Source organism: Ursus arctos, unplaced genomic scaffold (assembly GCF_023065955.2).
Source record: "Ursus arctos isolate Adak ecotype North America unplaced genomic scaffold, UrsArc2.0 scaffold_34, whole genome shotgun sequence".
Classification (NCBI taxonomy): Eukaryota; Metazoa; Chordata; class Mammalia; order Carnivora; family Ursidae; genus Ursus; species Ursus arctos.
Window position 1 is genome coordinate 21,313,858 of NW_026623030.1, and position 17,602 is coordinate 21,331,459.

The window sequence follows — 17,602 nt, forward strand, 5'->3', positions numbered from 1 at the left end:
GGAGTCTTGCATTTCATCTGGCAACCCTATTTACAGGGGACAAGGAAACGGGCTGCCTGTCCCTCACGTGCTAAGGAGATCCCTGTTAGAAAGAAACTCGGTTCTAGGAAGAGGATTTTGCTGTCTCTGCTCTATGCCCTCCGGCTGTGGGAGATCAAGCAACCCCATATCTGAGACTCAGTGACGGTGAGGGTTGACGAGAACCTGGGCTGCTTAAGCTTCCACTTCAGGAAGTCTCCGACAGTCTTGTCCTCGTAGTTGTAGTTGACGGTCCAGTAGACACAGAGCTGGGGGTACTGGCTGACCAGCTCTAGGACAGTGCGGAAGCCCTGGGCCATGTCGAACTGGGTATCCCGGCCGCCCTGCTCCCAGGCATACACCGTCAGGAGTTCCAGCCCATGCTGGGGGGGCAGGGAGCCTTTCCCCTTGGGCATCTTGTTGCACTGGGGAATAAGGGGAAAGAGGATGTGTTGGTCCACACTGGCAATGAAGAGGTGCAGGAGGGACCCTTCCAGGGCTGGCAAGCCCACCCCCAAATTTTACTGAGCACCTCCACATGTCAGATACCTGGCCGTGCATTATCCCCTCAAATCCTGGGACCTAGTAGTGACACCGGCCCAATTTTCCAGAGAAGCCAACTAAGGTCCCACGGGCTAGGAAGTACCTCTCCTTCTGCTCCACCAACCCAGGGTTCTGGCCAGCGCTGGGCCCTGCCCCCGCCCAGGACCTCGGTGGGGCGGCCCCGTCCTCGCGCCGCACCTGCCGGTACCAGTGTTTCACCAGTCGGATCAGACTCTTGAGCTTGGTGGGCCGAGAGATGACGAAGTCCCGCTGCAGCTCCGTGAAGCACGTGGAGTATTCGCCCGCGTGGTTGTAGCTATGGATGAGGTCAACGTAGACTTGAGCCGGGGGCCTGTAGCCAGGGACCAGCTGGCCTGGAGAAAGGGAGGAGGCCACCATCGGTTCACTCCCCGGGGTCCCGCTGGGGCCCACGGAGCAAGGACTTCCAGGATCTCCTACTTGGGCCTTTCCCTCATGGCTGGGCTGGGACCCACTGGGAGAAAGGGAGGGGGGAGAGTCACAGGGTGGTTTTAGCTGAAGCACCGATGTGGCATGACCGAGCATTAAAATATCTTATTTTCCTTCCTGCCCCCTTTCAATCCTTCCGTTTACCTATCATGAAGGACGTCTCAGCTGGGAGCTAACACATCTTTAATGGCTCTCAGAGGTTTGCTCAACCCTCTCTAACAAAGGGAGAGCCTCGCGGTCTCCGAGCCTCCGGTAGGGAATAGGACCGTACGCGGCAAGCTGACGTCACCCTCTGGTTTCATTGCACTTAAAGGCATTCCTTAATATTCAAACTCTTGCTTTCTGAAGAACTGTGTAGATTCAGACACATTTCTGGATGAATCCCTTCCTTGTCACTTGTTTTCCACACCTTGGGAACCAAATACATCCAGCTACAGGGGATGTCCTCGCTCTGCAAACTCTGCTGTGCAAACTCAGAACTGAATATACACAAGGAGATCTGTGTCTGTTTTGCTCAGGGATTTATCCTCAGTGCCTGGACACTGCTGGCCACATAGTCGGTGCATTTACTGAACTCATGGATCCTGCGGGTCCGTGGCACACGGAAGAGCACGCAAAGACCCGAAGCTGGGGATACGTGGCGACACTCCAACACTCACATCGTTGGGTGAAGACACTGGCGCTCAAGGCAGGGAAGTCCCTCACTCAAGGTCATCCATCATGTTCGTGCAACTGCAGAGATGAGGACCCAGCCCAGAGCCTCTGTGAGACCACATAGCGCCGTTGCGTGAATTAGAAAAAGGCGGCCTTTTCTCCAGACACTTTGTAGGAGAGTGCTGGTACACATACCTATGTACAAGGCCTACGCTGTGAACAGGTGTGGTCTGCTTGTACATTGCACACCCTCAGATGCTGTCCCTGGCGGCCCAGACTCTGCTTCTCCCCTTCTCAGGACTATGCCTGGGTACCTCACCTAAGGCGTTAAAGGCTGGCAGCACGTCAAAGTCCACGCTCTGATCCAGCATCGTCTGGGACGTCAGGGAGAAGCTCAATACGCGGGAATTCTCCCACTTGGGGATCTCGAACTTCACCTCGAACTGCATCTTCCGCTGGCATGCCTCCAGCTGGGCTCGGATCTCTGAGATGATCTCAGCCCGCCTGTTCCCTTGCTCGGCGAACTGGCTGAAACAGCTGAGGAACACCACCAGATCCGCATCTGAGCAGCCTCGCAGAGCGGTGCCTTTGGCCAAAGAGCCACCCTGGGGAGGACACAGAGGTGGCTTGACCCCTGAAAGACTCCTGCGAGAGCCTGTGGGTCAGAAACTTGCTGTGTGACCTTGGGCAAGTCACCTAACCTCTCTGTTTTGCCTCTTTAATTGGGGGTTAATACACAGTACGCTTATGAGAAAAAGAAATGTGCAAGACATAAGTTTAAACCCTTCAACAAATGTAAACTTTCTCATTCCATCAAGTTTGGGGGCTGGGGGAGATTTGAGAGATTTGTTTTGTTTTGTTTTTTCTTTTTGGCCTGTGGTTCTCAAGCCTGTCTACATTAGGAGAGTTTTAAAAAATGACTGATGTCTGGCCTGGGAGGGGGACTGGGTATCAGTATGATTTTTTAAGTGATTCTAAGTGAGGCCACAGTTGACAATCAGTGAACCAAGTTATCATCTTCAAGTGTTATGGATGAGAATGGTAAGGATCAGAGATGGGAAGCTATTTGCCTGAGGTCACACAGCAAATCATCAGGCCTGGGACTTTTTATTGGCCGACATTATGCTGATAATCTTCTGGAGCTGACCTGGGTCTCACTTGTGACTTCACTTGTGGACTGAGGTTGTATCTGAGATTGTATCTGATGTGACTTTTTATACACCCCCAGCATCCCTCCTACCTTCTGGGATCAGCATCCTGGTTTTCTTTGGGGAAATCACTCCTCCCCCACACTCAGGTCCATGTGGAGCTGTCTCCATCATATGAGCCAGGCTTGGCCAGTCGGAGCATGATGTCTCCCTAGCTCCAGGGATTAGTTTGGGGGTGGGTATAAACCCGAGTCAGGCTAATGAGACTCAATTCCAAGACATTTATTTGAACTTTAAGAAAAGAGAATTCCTGGGGCGCCTGGGTGGCACAGCGGTTAAGTGTCTGCCTTCGGCTCAGGGCGTGATCCCGGCGTTATGGGATCGAGCCCCACGTCAGGCTCCTCCACTATGAGCCTGCTTCTTCCTCTCCCACTCCCCCTGCTTGTCTTCCCTCTCTCGCTGGCTGTCTCTATCTCTGTCAAATAAATAAATAAAATCTTTAAAAAAAAAAAAAAAGAAAAAAAAAAAGAAAAGAGAATTCCTCTTTCTGGAAGTTTAGAGACACCAAGGACCATCCTATGGAAAGGGCCTGCCCAAAACAGAAGATGGCAGAGCCAAGAGCTGGGATGAAAAGCTGAGTCCTGATGACCCTGCATGGGCTCCTAGATCTAGCTATACCTGATGGCAGATCTACTCTAGGGCTTTCCATTTGCATCAGCCAATATATTTCTTTTGTTCCTCCTTTTGAGTTTGTTGTCACAAGCAACCAAAAGAGATTGCTGGACACATCTGGGTCCTCTCTCCGCTGTCCCGCCACAACCACATTCTGGTTTCTCTGCTATGCTTGGCCTTGTGCTGACTGTCATAAGGACGACAGAAGTGGGTCAGGACTGGCCCTGGTCTGGGAAAGATCATCAGCCTGCAGGACCCTCCTCGCCCGCAGCTCTCTGGGGACATACCTTGACGACCTTGAGCACTTTGGTGGCAGAATTCTGGAAGCAGTTTTCCCTCAGGAATGAGCAGATGATATCGACAGCCTTGTTCACCTGAGCCAAGAACTGGCGGTTGGGCTGGAGAAATTCACTGATGAACTTGTCGAGGTCCCCAGCTGGGGTTTGGTAAAGGAGAGCAGGCTATGGAAAGAATCCGGGTAAGGCCAGCTTGAGACAGGATTCCCTATGAACGCGCCGGCCCTGACGCTTGATATCCTGAACGGATGAGACACTCACTATCTCCCATAACCTTTTCCTTTCTCAACTGGTTGGTAGGTCTCTGTGGTACCACCTGAAGGACCCGAGTTCGAGTTCTGGTTCCACCACCAACACACAGCCTTGATCTCTTCACTGTAAATGGGGGCAAGAAGAAGGCCTATGCCTCACCAGATTGTACTGAGTATTAAGAACTGGTTATGAGATCCTGCTAAAAAAAATAGCAAATGCATTAAGATCATGTCCCTTTGGGAGCTGGCTATCGTCTCAAGTGGGGTTCCCCAGAAGCAGAGCCCGCGGTGGGGATTCCTGTGTGTAGATTAACTGGGGGCGGTGCTTGCAGGGGGAGGGGGGTGAGGGAAGGAGGAGAGGTTCGGGGAAGGAGCTGAGTAAGGCTCCAGCTGGAGAAAGCTTTTTCCTGGTCCCACGCAGAATGCTGGACTAAGAACTGCATCACAGAGCTGGGGGGGCCTTTTGTGCCCCACGTCGCTCACACGTTGGCTGGGACAGAAAAACCTGTGTCTCAGCTCTAAGCCGTCAGCAGCGTGTGCTCCCAGCAGCTGAAGACGTTGCACCAGCAGGGAAAGGCAACTGGGGGGGGGGGGGCAACCGCATCCGCCACCCCAGGGACCCCCCTCTTACCATCACATTCCAGGGCTGCACAGACACCCCTTCTCTACTCCTAAGGCAGGCCTGCGTCCCCAGAGCTGCTGCTTGCTGGGCCAACAGCTCCCAGCTGCCCTGGCCCACATTCCAGGTGGGGTCAGCAGGATCCAGAACCAGGGGCCTGGGGGCAGAGTGGATGGGCAGGCAGGTGGGGAAGGTGGGAATCAGTGAAGGGGCAGGGGGCTGGGAGGAACTAGGAAAGGGTGTGGGAGCTGGGCAGAAGGAGAAGAGTGTCAGAACCTTAGGCTTGGCCCAATCTCTCCCAAGCACAGTAGGGTTCCTGCCCGGCCGCCTCGGTCAGGAAGGCATTGGGTGGCCCCTTAATTTCAGAAATGATATTTTATTGTGTTAATGAAACCGGCCCTGGCTTCTTTGGGGGCTCCTTGTGTCCATGCATCCTCAGTAAAGAGTCCAGAAGGAAGCAGAGTGAGGAGTGGGGTTGGGGCACCCAGATCCCACCCTGACCCCTTCTGGACACAGTGACTCCAGGGTGACAGGGGGCGGGGGGGTGTGTGATAATGCAGGGAAGGCAATGGGGAAGTGGGTCTGCACCTCTTTTTCTGAAGCTGGCCAAGAAGGTGTGTTCTGATATCTGGGTCCTCGAAGCTATAGTTGACCGTCCAGTAGACACAGAGCTGCTGGTGTTGCTGGACAAGCTCTAGGACAGTCTTTAGGCCTTCCGCCATTTTGAAAGACTCTTTCCCGCAGCCTTGCTCCCAGGCGAAGATGGTCAGGAGCTCCAGGGCGTAGACTGGGGGCAGAGCTGCACAGGCTGGCTGCTGTCTTTTGTTCTGAGCTGCGACCTGTATCACCCAAAGCCGATCAAAGAATGAGTGGATGTGAGCACCTACTATGTGCTAAGCATGGCCCTATGTACTTGGAGAGCGAGGGGAATATAAAAACAAAACCACGGAAAAAATAGAACCCTTCTCATTTTACAGGTGGGTAAACAGAGATACGGGGTGGGGTAGCGACTTGCCCAAGGTCACACTGTGACCCAAGACTAAGAATCTTAGACTTGACCTTTGCCTGGAGTCTCTCCTCAAAGGGTGTACAGGAATGGGGGCTGCAACATACTCAGCTTGGTATGCCAACATCCATCACAATAGTGACGTTAGTAGCCGTGGGTGCTCAGCAGATGTTTGTTGAATGAGTACATGCTTGCGAGTGCATTCAGAGAAGTGTTTAGTGGGGGAGCTCTGGAGAATGCTCAGGGTTTATTTGATACAACTTGCACAGAGGACAGTGATGGCAGAACTGCATAAGCTAGGCCTGGGAGGTGGGCGAGAACAAGGAAAGCATCAGCAGTGTGAAGAGGAAGGAGAAACTGATGAGCTAGAGAGGCATGCTGAACCCCAGCCACAAGAAACGAGCACCCAGGGCCTCACGGAGAAAAGATTTTCTCTCAGCTAGGGGCTTCCGGTCTGGGCAGGAAGCGGAGGATGGAGGAGGTGGTCCTTCTCCTTGGGATGGCCAGTAAGAAGCGAAGGAAGGGAGATGCCTGCCTAGGAGAGGAGCTGATTGGCTGAGGCAGTTGCCATGACAGCAGCTGCTTCCTGAGACGAGCAAGTGGGTATGGCGGCCTCACCTGATGGTACCAGTGCTTCACCAGCAGGATCAGGCTCTTCAGCTTGGTTGGGCGAGTGTTCACAAAGTCCCTCCGCAGCTCTGAGAAGCAGGCCGCGTGCTCGCCCCCCTGGCAGCCGCTCTTGAGGAGGGTCGAGTAGACCTGGGGCGCAGGCTTGGCGCCAGAGCAGAGCTGCCCTGTGGAAATGTGAAATACTCTGAGCGCAGAGCTGTAACGAAGACATCTCCATGTCCCAACCTAGCCACTCACCAGCCTTTATTAATATTTGAACGTTAATTACATAGCACCGCAATCAATAATACATGACCTACAACGTAGAATCTTCTTTTTTTTTTTAGCACCAAGTATGTGCTGGGTGCTTTTCAGTAATTTTCACTAATCCACCCAATAACTCTGCAAGGTGGGTGATCTTGACCCCAGACAAGCTATGTAGCATAGCGGGTAAGGGAATTAGTCTCCAAGGCACAGGCTGGAGGCCGCCCTCACCCACGGCATCAAAGACGGGCAGCAGGGTCACGTCCATCCAGCTTTCTAGGGCCGTGGACACCAGCTGGAGCTGCAAAGCCCTGGTCACGGTCTGGTCAGGAAACCTGAGGCTCAGGCCGGAGTCTGGGTCCTGCCAGCAGGATTCCAGCTGTGCCCGCATCTCATTAAGGATCTCTGTGCTGCGGGCCCTTTGGTCCTCGTAGTCGTGGAAGCAGTTGAGGAAAATGACGAGTTCGGCATCACAGCCGCCCCTCAGGTCTGTGCCCCGGCCAAATGAGCCCCCCTGCAGAGGAAGGACCAACTCAGACCCGAGAGTGTCCCTGACCCCAGCTGCTGCCCCCATCTGCAGCCCAGACATACTGTCTCACTGATGCCAGGTCCGGCGGCCTCCTGGCAGAGGCAGGGTGCACAAGGGCTGCGACCCCTGACCCTTAGGAGCCTGGCAGAGTCCGAATATCTCTGTCTGCACCTGCCCTCCGACCCCCCGGGCCCTGCACAAAGTCAGACCAATGTGCAGCAACAGATAACTGGGGGGGGGGGGCGCAGTGCATGGGGGGCAGGGATTAAAGATTTTAGCCAAACGTCTGCAGCACCTACTGATTGCATATCTGGACCACAGGTTGCAAATTGAGGTCCCAGGGCCAGGTGGGGCCTGCAGATGTGCTCTGTTGGCCTGTTTCAATCAATCAACCAATCAATCCATTCATTCTTTCACTCATTCAACACGCATTTATTGAGCACTCACAGGGACCAAGCTATGGCAGTACATAAAATGTCCCTGCTCTCCTGGAACTGATGTTCTAGCAGGGGGGAGGAGGGGAGGGACAGTCAGCAAACAGCAGCCCCTGGAAAGTGCGAAGTGCTGTGTGGAGGCAAGTCAGTCAGGAAGTGGGGGGGCCCGGGGGTGGTGGTGGAAGGGGGGGGTTGCAGCTGTAAGCAGCTGTAAATGTAAATTGAGCAGTCAGGCCTCCGTGAGAAGGGGACTTGCGTCCCAGACTTAAAGGAGGGGAGGGAGCCAAGTGAATGGGAGGAAGAGCCTTCCAGAAAGAGAAACCAGCCAGCGCGGACTGTGCCGGTGAATTCGAGAAGCAGCCAGGAGGCCAGTATGGAGTAAGTAAACGTTGGAGAAAGACCTTGAGGCCACTGTACTCGGTGAACCCGCAGAGGAGGGAAGTGGTCTGATTACGGTAATAGTGGTTTAAACACTGTCATTAAAATTATTTTTTTTTTAAAGATTTTATTCATTTATTTGACAGAGACAGAGACAGCCAGCGAGAGAGGGAACACAAGCAGGGGAGTGGGAGAGGAAGAAGCAGGCTCATAGCGGAGGAGCCCGACGTGGGACCCGATCCCAGAACGCCGGGATTACGCCCTGAGCCGAAGGCAGATGCCTAACCACTGTGCCACCCAGGTGCCCCTGTCATTAAAATTTTTTAAAAAGCTGGCACTCAGATATATACCTCTGAGGGCAGCCAACTCCCCTTCCACAGATGTCCACTTGCCCTGCCGGTCCTCCGCTCCTTCCCCTCCTCCTTGCGGTGCCCCAGGAGGTTCCCATCAGTGTTTCCACCCACCTACTCACCTTGCTGACTCTCGAAGCCTTGTAGACACAATTCTCACGAAGGCAACCCAAGATGACATCGACGGCCTTGCTGACCTGCTTCTGGAACTGGGGGTTTGGTTTCAGGTGGTCCTGGATGAAGCGGTCCAGGTCCTTGGCAGCGATCTGAGACAGAGCCAAGGCCATCCCCAGCATGGAAGGGGTGATGCTGGCTGCCCCCGAGGGGCCGGGAGCTGGGCCTGAGGGCTGCCTGTTCTTTGCCCTTGGGCGCACAGCATGGAGACTGCTGCTGTCCTCAGGGGTCCTCTGGGCAGAGTCTCGCTGGATGGGGTGGCCTAAACCTGAGCCCCCTGCACGTGGAAGGCCCTGGAAGTGTGTAGAAGGAGTTGTCTTACAGGCATAGAAGTTTCTCCATCCCTTCTCTTCCCAGCCACCTCCCAGTGGACAGTCAGGGTGACTGAGACTCAGGGTGGGGAAATGGGAGGACCACCGCTAGTCCATACGATGCAGATTAGAAAAGGGTGCCCTTACAGACGGGATCGGTACGGACGAGGACCCCTGTGCTGGGCGGACACAGTGTGGTAAGCACACAATAACCCCGCGAGCACAGAGGTGTTCCTCCAAGCAGGCTCGGTGTGGTGAGCGGGATGTTTGTGCACCTGCAGCCCCCCCTCCGCAACTCTGTTCCACACCCCCCAACTCTGCCCCCCCACACACACACCCGGCCCCAGTGCACGGCGGATGCTCAGGAAACCCTGAGCACGGGAATTAGGTGTGGCTTTACACCTAGCAAGGATCCCGGGAGCCCCTCACTCACGGGCCCCTCCCAGGGCTGCACAGCGCCCCCTGCTGTCTGCAGAAAGCACGGGTGTTCATAGCAGGACCCAGCCTCCTGGGCCAGTATATCCCAGCGCCACGCTGCTCCGTTCCCCACATCCCATGTGGGGTCAGCTGGGTCCAGGATCACAGGCCTGCAAATCCAGAGGGACAGGAAGGTTCCAGTTAGTAAGACGGTCAAGATCAGGGGCTCTGAGGTCAAGCAGACCTGGTTCCAATCCCCGCTCTTCTACTTTCCAGCTGTGTGACCTGGGGTAGACGACTTACCTCCTCTGAGCCTGTTTCCTTATGTGCAAAACGGGGATGACAACAGTACCTGCTTTGGTGGGCTGCTGTGGAGATTAAATTGGAGCAACGGTCCCCAACTCCGGCTGCACTTTAGAATCATAAGCTACGAGAACCTACACCTAGGGACTCAGAGTTACCGCCGTGACTCAGCTATCTTACTCCTACGTGTGCGTCCCATGGTACGCGCACAGAAGTGCACGTCCAAGACGGTTCCTAACAGCCTTCTTGTAACAGCCCCGGGGCAGAAACAACCAAACGTCCGTCACCAGCTCAATGGGAAGCATGTTGTAATAAATTCACACGCGGGAACACTATGCGACAACATGAAACAATAAACAACAATAAACAAGTGCACACAATGGAAGGATCTCAAAACATCGTTGAGAAAGGCTGCCAGACACGAAAGCACGTGCCACGGGCTTTCCCTTCGGTAAGACTGTGCAGTAGACAGGACTGGACGGGTAACCGTCAGAATGGGGTCACCTTCGGGATATCACTGAGCGGGAGAGAGGAAAGGGAAGCTCCTGAGGTGCTGGAAATCCCCTCCCTTGATCTGCTGGTGGGTTTGCTTTATAGAGTCACCAAAATGTGCCCTTCGGATGGGTACACCATGCGTCACTGAAATGTTCACGCATACAGTATGTTCACACAAGAAAAATCTTTTTAGGTGGCGCCTGGGTGGCGCAGTCGTTAAGCGTCTGCCTTCGGCTCGGGGCGTGATCCCGGCGTTATGGGATTGAGCCCCACATCAGGCTCCTCCGCTAAGAGCCTGCTTCTTCCTCTCCCACTCCCCCTGCTTCTGTTCCCTCTCTCGCTGGCTGTCTCTATCTCTTCAAATAAATAAAAAATAAAATCTTAAAAAAAAAATCTTTTTAAAAACTGCCCCAAGAGGGGCGCCTGGGTGGCTCAGTCGGTGAACCGTCTGCCTTCGGCTTAGGTCATGATCTCAGAGTCCTGAGATCGAGCCCCACGTCGGGCTCTCTGCTCCGTGGGGAGTCTGCTTCTCCCTCTGCCTCTGCCCCTGCACCCCCCCTTGTGCTGTCTCTCTCTCTCTCACTAAAATAAATAAATAAATAAAATCTTAAAAAAAAAAACAAACCTGTCCCAAGTGATTGTAATTTGCGTCTGGGGCTGACCCACGGAATGAGGAGACGCACGTGCAGCGCCTGGCTTCGGCCCCCACGCAGGCCCTCGGCAGATAAGACTTGCTTCATCGTTGTTAATTCTCTCCCGCTGCCCAAGCCCAGGAGAGTGGGGGGGGGGGGTGTGTGGGGAGGTACCTGGGTCTCTCCAGCTGGTGCCTCAAGAACTGCCTGACTTCCGCCTCCTCGAAGCTGTAGTTGAGGGTCCAGAAGACACACAGGTGTTGATGCTGCTGGATCAGGCCCAGGACGGTCCGGAGGCCTTGGGCCAGGCTGAAGGCTTCCTTCGCACAGCCCTGCTCCCAGGCGAAGATGGTCAGCAGCTCCAGGGCATAGGCTGGAGGCAGCAGGTCCCTCCTCGCCTCCACCCGGCACACCTGTAGGAGGGTGAAGGGGAGGGGAAACAGGGAGAGCTCTCTGCGGAACTTTGCTGAATCTTGTAGTCTCTGGGGCGCGGACGCCACAGGCTGAAGCCTGGGACCAGATGCTGGGTTCCAGGAGAAACCTGATCTTTCTCATCTGCCCTCACTCCCGGAGTCTCAGCCGAGCCGTGGGCTCCTATGAGATCCAAGCTCCGGGGATTGGGGAGCAGTCAGAGAGAGGCCAGCGGGTCGTGTGAGACTGTTACTGATCCCCCAGATGAAAGCACGGCAGAACTCGCCCAGGGTCAGAGGGCAAGTCAGTGGCCGAGCAAGAACCTGAAGCCCGGACCTCCTCATACCGTACTTGCTCTATGATGAATGGTCCTACAGAAGGACCAAGTCATGTGCCCCAAGATTTTGCGGGGCCTGGTCCCTCGTTTCCAGGCACAGGCTGAGCACCCCTTCCTCAATGCACAAGAGTCTATCCACAAACATGAATATTTTGGAGGGAGGCTGGGCCGGGAGGTGTACAAACTCCACATTACTTCATGCCATACATAAAATATTCCAGATAGTTTCAGAGCCCTAAAACCACAGGAAAAGAAAAATCTTAAAACCGTTTGAAAGGAAACACAGAAGGATAATTTTAGAAAGTCAGGATAGGCAAAGCCTTCTTACACAAGACACACAAAGTACAAATCTCGTAAGAAGAAGACGAACGCCCCTGATTACATTAAAATTCAAACATTTCCTGTGACGAAAGACCTATGAACAAAGTGAAAGTACAAGCCTCGCACCAGGAGCAGAGATTTGCATCATATCAACTCCATAAGAATTAGTACCCAGAATATATAAAGAGCTCCAACAAACCAACAAGAAGATAGCTAACGCAGTAGAAAATAATAGACAAATGATATGAACAGGCAATTTCCGTAAAGAGACACATGAATGGCTGCGAAGTGTAAGAAAATATTCTCGCTGTCATGAAATCACAAATTCAAACGGTCACGAGTGCCTGGAGCAGGACCCTGAGCGGCGGCCTCACCTGACGGTACCAGTGCTTCACCAGCAGGATCAGGCTCTTCACCTTCGCCGGGCGAACGCTCACGAAGCCCCTCCGCAGCTCTGAGAAGCAGGCCGCGTGCTCGCCCCCCTGGCAGCCGCTCTTGAGGAGGGTCGAGTAGACCTGGGGTGCAGGCTTGACGTTGGAACTGAGCTGCCCTGGGGGTGTGGAGTGCTGTGAGTCAGGAAGGGTTCTGAGGCACGGGATGGAGAAACGGGGGGGATTTGGTGGTGGGGGGAGGGGTGGAATCCACTAGCATGGGGGGTTGGAGGATGAGGAAGAGAGCCTGGAGCTTCTCAGGAAGCAGAGAAGAAAGCTCGAGACCAGAAGGAAGGATTCCTGCCTTCCAAACCCGGGGCCAGGCTGCAGGAGAGCAGCCGTATTCCAAGGGGGTGAAACGAGAATGATGCTTCCTGCTGAGTCAGGAGTCCTTATAACCTGGCAGTTCCTCCCTCCCCGAGGCTCGCTCTTGCTCGGGCCGCACTAGGACACCACCCTAGGTACCCTTCATTAATCAGTGCCGTAGGGAAAGGAAACAAAGCGGGAGAAGTAGAAGGCAAGAGGGCCTGATGCCTTAGCAGTGATTGCTACCACTGTCTCAGTGCTCATGCACGCCAGGCAGGCACTGGGCTGAAAGTTTCACGTGAGGCCCCCAGAGCCCCACCAAAGCCGACCAGACAAGTATTCTTCACGTCATTGCACAGCCGAGGACCCTGAGGCACAGTTACTCAGTAGTCTTCCCAAGGTTACATAGCTGGCAAGTGATGGAGACAGGACTGGAACCCAAAGCTGGCCGACTTTACGGTATGTGCCTTTCCCTCCACCACTTCCCATGGGCCCGGCCTGGGAAAAGTAAGCACTCTCCATAATTTCCCAGGTTCCTGACACCGCGTACTTGCTGCGTGACTTCGGGTGAGTTACTGTCCGTCTCTGTGCCTCAGTGTCCCTCTTAGTAAAAAGGAAGATAAGATAGTACAGGCCCCATAGGTTTGTTTGGAGGGGTTAATGAGATAAAAGAGGTCAGGTGCTTGGAACAGGGAAGCATTTAATAAGGATTAGCTATTATGATTAATATTTGTGTACCCAGAGGGTGGATGGGTATACCAGACGGGGGGCAGTGTGGCTGTCTGCCAGGACCTCCTAACCTGGATAAACTCAAGACAGCTATCTCCCAGGGCATCATGGTTAATAAGAATAATAATAATAGTGGAAAATAATATTAATATTAATAATAAATACTACAAGAAGAAGAAGAAGAAAAAGGAGAACAGTAAGCACTCACATAGCCCCATCATGTGCCAGGCACCGTTCAAAATTCATCACGTACATTAATGCATACAGTCTTTCTAAAAACTCTGTCAGATGGATAACTAGGGTCCCATTATTATTAACCTTCATTTTACAGATGTGGGCACAGGGGCACATTATTATATTAAATCAAGCACGGATAAATTATGAAGGGGAGCAAAGATCACGTTAATGCTTTTAAGATAAAAGACAAGACTTTGCCGAATTCTGGCCTTGTCCCCAGCCCCCTGCTGCCGGGCGCATGCCCTTTTGCCTTCTCCTTTGGGGGTATTCGTGGAAGGGCTGAGCGGCACTGTCCTAGGCAGTGGCTGAAGGAAAGTCTCTGCAGTTGCTTGAGCGAGGGACAAGCATCCGGGACCAGGACCACAGACCCGGGAGGAACTGGGCTTTCCTGGCCCAGACTCACTATGTTCAGTAAGGGAACTGGAGCCCAGAGAGGGTTGCCCAGGCCACACAGAAGGTCGGGGCAGGGCCCGACTGTATGCTCTGTCTTACTCCTAATGATCTTGCCCCCAAGCCTGGAACGGGCCAGGCATCCCTCACCTAGAGCGTCAAAGGCCGGTACCAAGCTAACATCCATCCAGTTTTCAAGGTCACTGGATGCCAGGCGGAACCGCAGGACCCTGGCCCCGTCCTGCCGAGGAAGCTCAAAGCTCAGACCAGAGATGGGTTTCTGCCCCCAGGATTGTAGCAGGGTCCGCAGCTTGCTGAGGATCTCTGCCCGGTGTGCACCCTCGTCCTTATAGCTCTTGAAGCAGTCGAGGAAGATGACGAGTTCAGAATCACAGCCACCCCTCAGAGCTGTGCCCCGGCAGGCGGAGCCTCCCTACAAAGAAAGGGGAAACGGTGGGCACACAGCTCCTGGCATTTGACGCCACGCAGAAATGCCGGGCGAGCACAGCCAGCTCTGAGTCTTCGAGAAAAGCCATTTTCATTTGTAAACCCGTGATTTCCAAATGTCGGCAACCAACTTCGAACATTTTTATGATTTTCAATTTTTTAAAAATTAAAACTGTGGGCGAAACAAATTCTGGTTTGCAGAACACATGTTTGTGACTTTGCCTGGGATTCAGTCCGGAGCTATGATACCATTCTTGGAATTTTCAGGACTTTTCTGACCGCCGTTTCTTTCTGCAAAGCTGTCAGCCGAGGACTTGGGAAGGAAACTCACGGGACCAGAGTCCCTCCTCGGTGCCCGCAGCTCTGTCAAATGTTTGCCAACCTGAAATCTCACTTCCAGGCAATACCCTGATGCGGTTTACTTGTGGTTACTCGAGCCAGTGGGGCTCAGGGCGGTGAAGTGAGTAACCGAGCCAGGAAAAGACGAGAACCAGGGTTAGCCCTCCAAGGGCACCTCCCCCACCAAGCTGGGATCCCTAACTACCCCAGTGGTACCCCAGTTCCTTTGCCGCCAGCTCCTCACATCGGGGGCTGCCAACCAAGGGGGAACGCGGCAGAGCAAAGAGGGATATTGTAGACTGAGCACTTCTGCACACCATCATCTCACTGAAGCTCGCAGCAAGCCTGGGAGAAAGGTACTGTCCTTGCTCTCACTTGACAAAGGAGGACACAGGGAAAGGGAAGTGCCAGGAAGGTTGCTTACCAACACCCCGCCCAGGGGAGCCCAGGGGAGGGAGGTCCGGCTCCCTTCTTCTTGCCTACACTCTTCTTGCACCCCCTCCCCCATAGATTAAGTCACTAAAAAAAATACTCTTTTTTAGTTTCTAAACCTACACGAAAGAAGAGAGGGTTGTAAAGAAGACTTTTGCCACATTTGCTCCATTTATTCGACCCCTGTTTTCCTGCTTATGCGATTAGAGAAGAAATTCCAGCCACTGAGTCATGTCGTCCACATACGCTTGCATGGGCATCTGGAACATGGGGATCCCCAGTGGAAACCCCTAGCTGCTCTAGGGTCATCCCCTGCTCACCCCCTCCCTGACAAGCCGCAAGTCCCCTCTACCCCAGCCAGCTTCCCTCGATGCACTCCTGGAGCCCCTGAGTTTGCACTGAGGATAGATTGGTGATGCCCCTCTCCTCCCTGAGGTCACAGGGGCAGCAGAGCATTTACGTGACAAAAAGTGGCCTGGGGCAGCGGCTCACCCACCCCTAGTCCCAGTTCGCCAAGTCATAAAACTGGGACAATAATCCCTACCTCCCTGAATGTGAGGATTAAGTAAGATGACTCAATTAACGAGACCATGTTTATTGTTACTGGGTAGTTTGCCAGTAATTAGGCTATCACGGCTATTATAGAATATTCGTGTTTCTGCACCCTTAGGATCAGGCATGATGTGAGGACTGGAGTCTGTTTGGACGGTAAAGGATTGAGTAAGTCTACGAATGAACCAACCAGAGGCAGCCCAAGGAGCACGAATGCCAAGAATCAGACCTCCTGGCTTTGAATCTTGGCTGGATCTTTTACAAGCCTGGACACATTATTTCGTCTCTGTGTCTCAGTTTCCCATGTGTCAGGCGGGATTAATTGTCCCTATCCCCCCCCCCCCCCCCCCCCCGCTGTGGTGTTCAGTATGTTTTCAGGGCACTTCGAACTGCGCTGGCGCATAACAAGTGTGCTGTTTAAATGTCAAAGACATGAATGAAAAGAGCTGATAGCAACCTTCCCCTTCGGCAAAGCCGGTGGTAAGGCGCCAGCATCCTCGGAGGATTGCCCCAATTCTAGGTGACCCCCCCCTTCCCGAGGCGCCTACCTTGGCGATTTTCAGCACCCTCCAAGGCTGGGCACCGGCGCGGCCCCCGCGCTCACGCAGGGCGGCTGCCAGGGTGCCCAGGGCGCGCCGCGCAGCCCCCAGGAACTCGGGGCAAGGCTGCAGGCTGCGGGCCACCAGGCTGTCCAGCGCGGCGGCGGGGGTGCGGTACACGTCGTTCATGGCCATGGCCGGGCTTCGGTACCCTGGCGCGCCCCGGCTTCCCTCTCGCACTCTGCGCGCTCCTCTGCGCCTGCAACGCCCAGGCTTTGGCTCTGCACCCCGAGGCCGGGCAGGGGGAGGCGCTGCTGCCCCAGCCTCTCCCCGCGTCCCTCCTTCCCAACCTCGCAGGCATTCCCCTCCTCTCCCGCTTTCAGTTTCATTTCTTTTCAGCAGCTCTGGGCTCTTGCACCCAGTTCCCGTTTCCCTTACCAGGTCTAGTTTCGTTTCCTCCGCCTTCCAGCACCGGGCCCGCCTCCCCTGTGCCCGCCCCCGCCAGCTCCAATGAACCGCGCACACCTGAACAAAACGCCTTGACAGCGGCAGGTGCACAGAGCACAAGCACTGGCACCGAGCCACGGACCCTGAGCATTTAAGAAACGTGCAGGATTTACGGGAGGACGTGGTCACACCTCCAACTGAGCAGCCTGGAAGAGGTTCCCCCAAACAGAGAACCCCTGGCTGGCTCTCTGGCCCAAGGCGGCATTCTCAACACCACCAGTAACAAAGAACGCTGGCAGAGCATGTGTCCCTCCTGCTTTCCATACATCATCGCACTGGATCCTCCCAACAACCGGGCCACAAGGCCTGTTCTTATCATACCCATTTGAGAGATGAGGAAGTTACGGTACAGAGAATGGAGGCACTTTGGCCAAGGTCACATACATAGAGGGAAAGCTGTCAGACTGGATTCAAACCCAGCTCAAGCTCTCAGTACTAGTGCTGTGTTCGTACAGGGGACAACCCCTCCTAAGTCATGTATACATTTAACACAATTCCGAAATGTTTAGAATTCCATTTTTTAAAACATCAAATGTATCATTCTGGAACCCGTCTGTAAGAATTAAGAATTATTTTAAAGCGGAGAAATGAGGAAGGAAGGTCAGTGTAGAGTGACACCCCCCACGATACTACATCTTACGACATTATAAAGCTCCGAGGCGAGTTAGGTCCCTTCGGGACTGGAACAAAAGTAGGCGGATAGTAAGCCCCGGACTGGGGACCTGAATCTACCAGGTAGCTCATCGATGCTTATCTTCACGCCCGTCTTCTCCCTTTCTGGCAGCTTCGCTGTGGCTCCTCTACCCAGTGGACCAGAACCTGAGCTCTTTCCCAGTCCGTCTCCTCCTCCCTGTCACTCAAAACTTCACTAGTCCTCTGTCCCATCCGCTCAGGAAGGTACTCTGACTCGGGGCGTACCTTCAGTAGCAATGACTGTTAACGAGGACTTCCCGAAGTCTGCCTTAACCCTAAAGGAGATAGACGGGGTCAGAGGGTGAGCTTCAGAGTTCATAGCGAACCAGAGGAAGAGGTGGCAAAACCACGGTGAGCAGC

At 54.0% G+C, this 17,602-nt stretch overlaps 1 protein-coding gene across 2 annotated transcripts in view; it reads right to left on the reverse strand.

Annotated features, from left to right (window-relative positions):
- Positions 1-16,429, reverse strand: part of LOC113266813 (2'-5'-oligoadenylate synthase 3) — a 45,441-nt gene extending 29,012 nt beyond the window's left edge. For both annotated transcript variants that reach the window (XM_057305988.1, XM_048221513.2), the window contains exons 1-14: positions 16,052-16,429; positions 13,884-14,166; positions 12,015-12,190; positions 10,746-10,984; positions 9,158-9,311; positions 8,362-8,706; positions 6,780-7,062; positions 6,294-6,469; positions 5,258-5,508; positions 4,682-4,826; positions 3,791-3,964; positions 2,003-2,288; positions 760-935; positions 205-443 (exon numbers count right to left, since the gene is read on the reverse strand). In XM_057305988.1, coding sequence (XP_057161971.1) covers positions 205-443; positions 760-935; positions 2,003-2,288; positions 3,791-3,964; positions 4,682-4,826; positions 5,258-5,508; positions 6,294-6,469; positions 6,780-7,062; positions 8,362-8,706; positions 9,158-9,311; positions 10,746-10,984; positions 12,015-12,190; positions 13,884-14,166; positions 16,052-16,237 — 3,113 coding nt within the window. In that variant the 5' untranslated portion in view covers positions 16,238-16,429. The remainder of the gene's footprint in view (positions 1-204; positions 444-759; positions 936-2,002; positions 2,289-3,790; positions 3,965-4,681; positions 4,827-5,257; positions 5,509-6,293; positions 6,470-6,779; positions 7,063-8,361; positions 8,707-9,157; positions 9,312-10,745; positions 10,985-12,014; positions 12,191-13,883; positions 14,167-16,051) is intronic.
- Positions 16,430-17,602: the final 1,173 nt, after the last annotated feature.